General features: G+C 40.5%; 1 protein-coding gene across 2 annotated transcripts; it reads right to left on the reverse strand.

The window, feature by feature from the left end:
* On the reverse strand, positions 1-9383 carry sar1b (secretion associated, Ras related GTPase 1B). 2 transcript variants are annotated; one of them, XM_051400658.1, is made up of 7 exons: positions 9195-9383; positions 6136-6211; positions 3574-3693; positions 3270-3335; positions 2973-3076; positions 2205-2336; positions 1-1712 (listed from the first exon to the last, which is right to left on the reverse strand). In XM_051400658.1, exons 2-7 carry the CDS (start codon positions 6191-6193, stop codon positions 1596-1598), a joined length of 597 nt encoding a protein of 198 aa, XP_051256618.1. In that variant the 5' UTR covers positions 6194-6211; positions 9195-9383; the 3' UTR covers positions 1-1595. The 2 variants fall into 2 exon arrangements, with proteins under 2 accessions (XP_051256618.1, XP_051256619.1); XM_051400659.1 differs by lacking the exon at positions 9195-9383 and adding an exon at positions 9026-9049.
* Positions 9384-9399: the final 16 nt, after the last annotated feature.

Genomic DNA, 9399 nt, shown 5'->3' on the forward strand with positions numbered 1-9399 from the left:
TCAATGTTAAAGCCTGTTATTCATTGAAAACATTTATTACATTTTTTATGATGCAAACAACAGCGAGTCCCACCCTTGTTGGAACAGCTCATCACGTAGTCAATGAGGGAATGAAAGAGACACAAAGGGACAGGAACAGAAAAAAATGTGTATTAAGCGCAATTCCACTGTTTCCGTTTAAAAAAAAAACAAAACATGACAATCAGCTCTCATTGTAAATTTTGGCATCTTTTTCCCTCCTGTTGTACTCTCTGGAATAATGGTAAGTTAAAAATCAAAAGAACAAGGCATGCATAATAGTTTCTGGTAATGCACATAGATCAAAGGATACCACTATAAATACAAAATCCATGTACGGTGTTCATGTACATTTCATATATATGGTCCCTTTCTTAGAGGTGTCTTAGGCCTATCTACCTGTTCCCGCTGTGGGACTGTGTCCTCCGTTATCTACGCTTGGTCACTAGATTAACCTTGTAAAAAGGTCTGCGCTGGAAAATACATCGGTAGGATGGACTTCTAATATTGACGATTACTAGATCTTACAACCATCAATTTACTCATCCCTTCATCTCTTACTAAATGTTATTATCAAGCCATTCATCCCTAAGTTTTATTTACTTAAATAGTCTTCTTTGCATCAACTGACCCTTGTGCTGTCTACACGATTTTATCAAACCTCGCCTGGGTTATAGCCAGTATTATTTTCTATTAAAAATCTTTTCCCATCTGCTATACTACCACCCCATGCTTCTCTAAAAAAGGGGAGCCCACAGACTACTTGGATCCATTCAATGGTACTGTGGCCATGAGATAGAAGTCTGGAACAAAAGTATTTTAACTTCCAAGTAACCTAAAGAAATGGATTTAATTTCTGACACACTAAGATAAATGCACTGGTCCATTTTCATAAATGGGTGAGACAGCCATGCGCCTATAGTGAGGGCTGTATACATGGCCACACATTTAATTTACTGAAATGTAAAAGAAAAAAACAAAAAACAGGACAAACCAAAAACGCACTGATTAAATACAATGTGGAATGAATGTCTTTACTGTTAAAAAAGTGTACTGCAATGTATACAACTATGTTGCTCTCTTTCTCATTGCTCAAAATGAGTTGAAGAGGGGAAAGAGGCATCAGGGATTGTTGATATACCAATGGAATCATATACAGATTTACAGTTATAATGCATCTATATCACACTCAACAGATGGCAGGAAGGGTGGGGGAGAGGGCAGCAAATGACAGACACAATATAGAAAAGACTCATCTGTTTGAATTTTAACACCCTTTGCGTGGAACCAATGCTATGTTACTCTCTTAGAAAAGGACAGAGATGGAAACGAGTGTGTGCGCGCATACAGGTATGAATTCTGTAAGTGTGGAACCAAATGTTCGACCAATAAAAGTCTATTGGGATCAAGTTGTACTGGTTTCTCTGAAGATGGAGGCAGACTTGTTTAATCAAACATGGGGCTGAGTATGATGGTACTGGTGGCAATGGTGGGCGTCTTGAGTGGTTGGGTTTAGCGCCCCCTCCCCCCCCCCGATGGTGGTGGTGGTGGTGGTGGTGTTACAGGGCTTAGCTGCTTTAATCTATGTACTGGGAGAGCCAGCGGAAGCCTTCACCGTAGCCCTGCCTCTTCAACACACTGCACATGAACACCTCCAGTGGTCTCGTGTTCAGCTCCTTCATGGGAATGTTGCCCTGAGAGAGAAGCAGGAAAAAAAGTCACTCTGAACGTACTTTCTTATTTTTTCCAGAGAAAATACAGTAATAGTCATTCCGTCCTTTAGACAAAGGATAAGAAAAAAGGTTGAAAATTGCACTTCCCGAAGTCCTAAGCAACACCTTATCCACTCTAATCTGTGCCAGAAACTCTTGTGGTGTGGTGAGTTTGGAGTCGTAATTTGCGAGGAGTTCAAGAGTGAGGTCTGGGTTTAAAGGCATGTTTTAAATATGTAAATATGTAAAACGGCTTATGTTAATTTGCTTTTAACTTGGCAAACAGGTTAAGAAGGGAACTCCTGCAAGATAATATTTACCTTGCTAACATAATCTTGACGTTTGGTATACAACTGCAGGGACGTGAGCCCGTTTGACACATTAACTGAATTACTTTTGGACCATGGGAAAATGCGTTCTTCCCATAGTCCAACATTTGATCTTCATGCAGTGGTACCGGCCGTGCTGACTCACCTTGCCTGTCGTCTGTCCGTACAATCCAAAAAGTTCCCTCAGCTTCTCCTCGCTGATGGCCTCTGGTCTGTCGATCTTGTTGCCCAGGATCAGGATAGGCACATTTCCGATGGTCTCGTCTGTCATTAATGCCTGGAAAAGTAGAGTAGAATTGCTTTCATTTTTATCCTTAAGACAACAACCCTCAGATACCACAGATACCACAGATACCCATGTTACACATCATCAAACTGTGATGTTTCAATGATATTTAGTGCCTTCCAGGAATGACTTTGTGAGTATTGTAATTGACTTCTACTTCTACTAGAGGGCTAACATATAGTAAAGCCGGTCAGTCATTTGTGCTTTGATGAGCTGTACCTGCTTGATCAATTTACAAAAATTTACTTTTCATCTGTATATTTTGCCTTTATGTGTAATATTAAACAACTAACGAACTTCACAATAGTTACCATTGCAATTTTGTTTAACTTAAAAGGCGGTTTGAATACTGCATCAGGACTATACCACTAAATACTGATATTAATTACTTCTTACTTCTGCAATACCTTACTTGAGTCAGCAGTATTTCCCTTGAGCAAAACAAGCCACAGATTTAGAAGAATTCACAAGACAGACAACAATCGATCAATTTCACTGTAAATTATTACAACAGCTAACCTACCACTATCTCAACTTTGCTGCTATGCTTTTGGTGCCGTAAATATCAAAGAAAAAAGTTATTTCTATGCATTTCCACAGTGCGACAGAAACCTAACAGGTACTTACATCAAGTTCTGCTTTTGATTCAGCCAATCTGGTGAGGTCTGCACAATCCACAAGGAAGACAATGCCATTGATGGCAGGGAGGTAGTTTTTCCACACTCTGCGGGCTGTGTGAAGCAACAAACAAATAAAAAAACAAACATTGTTTGGTCTGGTCTGTCTACTTATGTTGGACACATTTTGCCATCACTGACACCACTGTGATATATCCTTTTGGCCTTATGTTAGCAAAACAAACAAATTGCAATCACCTAAAAAGACAACTGCTAATATCTCAATCATTACTATACACAAACATACCTTGTGCGTGGCCTCCAAGGTCGAAGGTGGTGAAAGTCATGCCAGCAATCGTCAGCTCTTCCGAGGCTGAAAGATGATAGAAAATTGTCATGAACAAATCTGAAAAATCAGACAGCTCAAAAGTCACTGATACTGGCTTGATATAGTTGAGACAATATATTACCAAAATATTGTATTAGCAGAATGTTACAGTATACTTACAGCTAATACCCATTAAACAGTGGATTGTTTAAAATGGTGAACATAAATGTCTGTAAATAATCTGCCTGAATTTTGTGCGTGTGAGAGAGTAGCACCAACTTACTTGGGTGTAAAGTTGGCACATGCTGTCCCAATCTGTCATCTTTAAGCATGTGCAATAGTGTCGTCTTGCCAGCATTGTCCAGGCCAAGAAATACTAACTTGCCGGATTTCTTGTACAGTCCTGAAACAAAACCGGAAGCATTTCAGAATGCAAATCTTTTTTAGACAAGCTATGACTTATCATACAATGCTTAGTCACCACAAGTAAATTCTGTTGATCAGTCATGTTGTATTACAGGTCTGTCTAGGCTAAAGAACTTTGCAATAAATAAATAAATCTTCAAAGCATAAAAGATGATGATTGACAAAAGGGTTGCCAAGCTCAGGCTTGTTGTCAGGCAGGCACTCAATATTTTATTCACACATAAATAGTTTCTTTGATGCACGATGAAAACATGCACTGATTTTGCCATTCTCTAGTCTCTACTTGACATTATGAACAATAAATGAGACAAAAAAAACTGAAGCCACCCTTGCTGAAGTTAAGCTTGGAAAAAGAAGGTAGTACATTTGTAAAATCCTTACAATAAAACTACTCTAAACTTAAAATACCCAAAGGTAGTTTCTGCTTCAAAGGAAAACAAGTTTCTACTCTTATTGTCAGTTCTCTCAGATGGGTGTACAGACTAAATGAATAGAAGAGACAAAGGTGTAACTAACTTTACTCCTTCCTCAACTTTCCTGAAGCGATTACAAGGCTTTGTGTTTACCACTCTCTGAGTCAGCGTAGTGATACCCAGTGGATATGTGAAATTTCTGACTGAGTCAGCTCTACTAGACGTCACCATTACTCACAACAGCACTATGCTACCTGTCTGACAGGGAGAACAGGAATGACTGCTCCACAGGAGCATCTCAAACACAGAAACTAGAACACTGCACTTTAGGGAGGAGAGCAGCTGGTACACTTAATAAGATTTTCCACCAGATTTCAGATAGACACATCAATCACTAACACATTCAAAATGCTGGAGGGAAAAATCAGGTCATGTTTCTGAGAGACAATATATATGGTTTCTATAAGAAAAGTAAGTAACAAATTAAATCGATAATTGAAAACGTAACTGAAGTCAACTGTCCATAATTACATGCATTTCCAAATCAAATTTCACGCTTCAGAGATGCAAGTTGGTCAGTCAAAAACTAGGTCCGGCCTGTCGCTCACAGAGCCGGTGGACACGCACACTGGCTACAATGGTAGCAGGTTGCAGATGCTATGGACATCAGGTGCACGGAGCAAAGCTTTGGTTAGCGGGCATATGGAGAATGGAGGTGTGGGGTTTGGTCAGATTGCACAATGCACTGGTCAGGACTGGCAGATGGAAAAGGGATTGTAAACGCATTGCTTTAAATTAAGGAGCAGAGTCACTTTTGCTGATTAACAGTGATCAACATCACCAAGCGCAGACATGCCACTCCACCAGAAACACCTCCTGTAAATGCACAGCAGGGAGCAGACTTTAGACTTTATTTTCTATAACAATTTAGCTCCTTAAAGCTGTAGTAGGTACCTAAAAAAGTAAAAACTTAAACCTTCACTATATCCTGACAGTACTACATGAGACGGATAATCAGGATCCTCTGGCTTTTCCTAGCGCTCCTAATGGCAATCCACCACGCCTGAACAAAAACAACCAATCAGAGCTGAGGAAGATAGTTGATTGCTGAGTCTCATCCACAGGTTGTCAAACACCGATACCGATATTTTGGGTTCGGTTCAGTTGGTAGCTGAGCCTCATTCGGGGGTTGGGGGGGGGGATCAGCAGCAATCTTCCCATCGAATGTCAATCTGAACGCCAATCAGCAAAAGCATACATAACATATGCCAGTGGGGGGATGGTTTTAGTTGAACCACTTTACAGGAACATAAGTAGCATGGGTGGCCCAATGGGAATCAAACCCATAAGCCAGTCTGTGTTTGTGCTCTAAGCAAAGAGCTATAAAGAGCTGTTTCAGGCTGCACAGAAGCATTTAAAAAGGACCTGTGACTGGTGATGATAGTGATTCATTAATGTCTTACTACATGAACCACATTAGAAACTGGTCAGTGTGAAAGGGCCTTGTAATAATTATGGAAAAAAAAACGTATGTATATTGCCTGACAAGGGCTTAGGCTAAGGAGGCAGACTTTGCTGAAAATGTTATACTGAATGAAAGAAATCCTGTAGTGTGGATTAGCAGTTATGGAGTGGTGCCTGCTGAGCTGGTAGAGTATTTTCAGATTTTGGTCTATGGGGCGCAATGTGAACCAGCACTTGTAGAAAAACTCTGCTTCTTCACATCAACTTGTACCACAACAGGGATGATTTCTAGGAACAAATCCCACCACTGTGCACAACACTGGAACAGACCAGTAGTTGTTACAATTAAAGCTGTTCCTGTGATCACTGAAGACAATCAGACTATACTCACACTAAATCCTCTCTCAAATTACCAACTCTGTCCGTCATGTTACATAACATTTTTAAAAATAGCTTTGTGATTCACACTATGGCAACACCATTTTGATGAATACAATTAGACAAAAGCAGTCAAAGTTGTTATGAAATTATGCAGTACTCACCTAAGAACTGTAGTACACTACTGAAACTGCTATAAATCCAATCAAATATGAATGACATATCCGGAGCTGTTGAATCCTGAAAAACAACACATGGGGAAAAAGCAGAGGTAAGAAGACATGAATGCACACAGACGAGAAAAACAAAAGACCCGGGGCATGTTATTGTGGCTGTAACACTAATCGTTTTCACACAGCGAGTGAGCGAAATTGAAGCAAGGACATGCGACAAAGTGTCCTGATACAAGTCGTCTAATCAGTTCTCACTGAATATTTATCAATAACATTTTGTATGTAGGTTGTCACTGAGTCTCTGCCCCGTGCACAGAGGTTTCAACTGTACTAAGCATCGAGAAACGAGTGTCGGCATTAAACTGTTGATGGAGCAAACTTTGTATGGACACCTGTAAAATCATCATCATTTCATTATGCTCTATAATTCCCATGCTCAAAACGCTGGACGGTAGGCAAACGTGGACGCTTGAACTTATCATGTAATATACATCACTGAGATCGAAAATCTCTGGAGTGTAAATATGAAGATAAATGGAGAAATTTCTACATATTTGATTACTTTCTATCCTACGGATGACAATGCTGTCCCAATGCTGCAATTTTAGCACTAACTGTCATTCACTACACAATATCCAGATCTAAAGATGGCAGTTATTGTTTTCAGTGGCACATTGTTGAACTAAATTATGGCTCAATATGCATATTACATTCCTAGAGTGTGCAGGGGAAAGTCCCACCAAGAGACAAACAGACAATTAAAAGTCTGAAACAATAAGAGAAAGACAGTAAGATCAATGGGAACCAATCAGCACCCCTCACCAAAATCCCATAAATGTGATGACACTCAGTTCTATGAATGTGTAGCCTGCCTCAACCTATCAGATAGATATTGGCAACTGGTGATAAGAACAATGACTGGCTTTCTACAACCAATGATAAGCTTGTTCCAGTAGCAGTCTTTGGACAGCAGGACAGGAGATTCAGAACACTGATCACATACCAGCTGACATCTTCTCAACAGACAACGTGAATGTTTTGTTCAACACAATCCATCTGCAAGGGCCTGGGAAATTAATGAAGCCTTGGCCTTTTATGAAAAGCTAGCCAGATTGTATTTCAATCACAACAAAATGGATAAGAGACAAGACCTGCTGTAGCTATGTGAAATCAACAGCTCTCTGAGAGCTTGCTGCTTCTCTGTAAGATAAACTCTAGTGTTGTTCATTTGTTAATTTAGTACAGAAACCTCTTTTTCCCCTCTTTTACGTGACATGTGACCAAATGTTTCAGCAAGAGTCATGAAAATCTGAGAAAGTGGGGTTGAAAAAACAAAACCAACTTCCTCTCTCCGTAACCAAAGGAGAAGCTTTTAGTTGTCTCAAGATTTCACCCCCCATAAAACCATGATGTTTGCTACATTACAGAGACACACACACATACTCACCGTGTGACAGTTACAGAAGCATCAGAGTAAGGTAAGCTGGTGCCGACCTATAACCCTAGTTACGTAACACGCAAACAACTCCAGGGCTAAAGTATAATGTAGCCAAAGTTCAAGACCACGCAAATACAGCTGAACTACACGTCAGCTGTTGCTACACTTCAACCCCATATGTTTCCACGCCTGCCTCAGTTGGTTGCTACGACACTGTGGGCTGGCAATACAGACGGTCCCACGTGTGGCGTGATGCAGCTGTGAATGTGAAATGGTTTGACAGTAACTTACAACAACAACCACGGGCAAATACTGGCTCATATAAGACATGTACACGTGAGTTTGACAATTTAAACCAACAAAAATGTGGCAGTGGCAAAAGTTTGACTGAACGTGTTTCACAGGATCAGGGGTTGTTGTTCAAAAAGGATTTAACAGTGCAAAACTGGTCAACAAGCATGACCAACCACAGCAAAAAGACAGTAATAAAAAAAGGTGTGGCAAAAATTGTTGGTTACCAAGTGAAGGTCACTTAGGGTGCACAAGAGGAATCTGGCTAGAGATACCCTCAGATCAAAAGTCACCATCAATGAGACATCTGTTATCAATTAAATCAGATCTGTTAATGAGCATTATTCTTAGTTTCAGCACACAACTGTTTATGGTTAAATGAGGAGTACACGTATTGACAGTTTTCCATTAACACAAACCACACTCTTAAAGGAATTGTTCTGAAATTAGTGTTAAAAAAAAAACAAAAAAACAGATGAAATTAGTTCCTACGTTAGCTAATGAAACACTCAGATAACAAGGAACACTTGAAAACAGGTTACTTTGGCAAACATCGCCAGTGATTTCTCAGAAATGTGTTTCACTTCTTAAATTAAGACGATCAGAAACAGAAGGACACATTTTTCCTAAGAAGATTTAACCCATCAAAATGCCATCTAACTACTTACTGTACGATTCCAGGCAGGCACTGAGAATCAACATAACGCTATATATAAATATAAATTAATATATATATGTATATATAGAGTGAAAGCCCCTCAGAAGAGGTTTGTCTCGGCTGTCAAACACCTCCAGCTATCACAACCACTGTCAACGTAGCAGCGGACATAGCTAACCGTTACCTAAAACGGCTAACACGGATGATTAGTCGCCAACAGCTTCCGCAAAAAAATAAATAAAACAGAAAACTTAAAAAAAAAAAACATATCAGAACATCAGAACAGTCCCACATGTACGGGTGTAAAGGGTAATTACTTGTAAACCCTGGGTGAGGCCGGCTAGCAGGAAGCCACTAGCTACGTGTCACAGTCTCCGAAGAGAGGCGACGTTGCACCCGGGGCGGTTGCTAAGCTACGTTAGCTCATCAGCCGTTAGCTCCAGAAAACACCCAACGGTCGCACTCACAACGCCGGATATTAAATCGATACTTACACGGGTGTTAAAGTAAAAGCTTCAGTTTATACCCGACTCGAGGTAAAGTGTAGGGAGCCGGGGGTAACTTCGCTAGCTCCCCCCCTCCACGGAGAGCTACCGAGTGATCACATAAAGACTAATCTAATACCCCCCCCCCCCTCCAGAAAACACCTATCGGGACACTTACCCGTTTATTCAGGCGGAGAGTGATTTACCGAACGCGTTCGCTCTTGTAATCATGTAAAAAAAATGAGTCTTGTGGTGGAAGAAAAGAGAGCCTGCGAGCTGCCAGGTCTTCCTCTCCTTTTTCGTGTTTTGTTACTGAGCCACGACACTGCAATGGCTGTCCAACTACTCCCCACAAACTCTGCCCAGCCGCTTCCTGTTTATGT

The sequence above is a fragment of the Dicentrarchus labrax genome, unplaced genomic scaffold (assembly GCF_905237075.1).
Source record: "Dicentrarchus labrax unplaced genomic scaffold, dlabrax2021, whole genome shotgun sequence".
In the NCBI taxonomy this organism is placed as follows: domain Eukaryota; kingdom Metazoa; phylum Chordata; class Actinopteri; family Moronidae; genus Dicentrarchus; species Dicentrarchus labrax.

What these genes read in the sequence shown, in the direction of transcription:
- sar1b (XM_051400658.1), bottom strand. Translation starts at nt 6,193, where the DNA reads ATGTCATTCATATTTGATTGGATTTATAGCAGTTTCAGTAGTGTACTA. An exon ending in TAGTGTACTACAGTTCTTAG is followed by an intron (nt 3,694 to 6,135) that starts GTGAGTACTGCA and finishes GTTTTGTTTCAG; the next exon opens with GACTGTACAAGAAATCCGGC. An exon ending in CCTTGGAGGCCACGCACAAG is followed by an intron (nt 3,077 to 3,269) that starts GTATGTTTGTGT and finishes TGCTTCACACAG; the next exon opens with CCCGCAGAGTGTGGAAAAAC.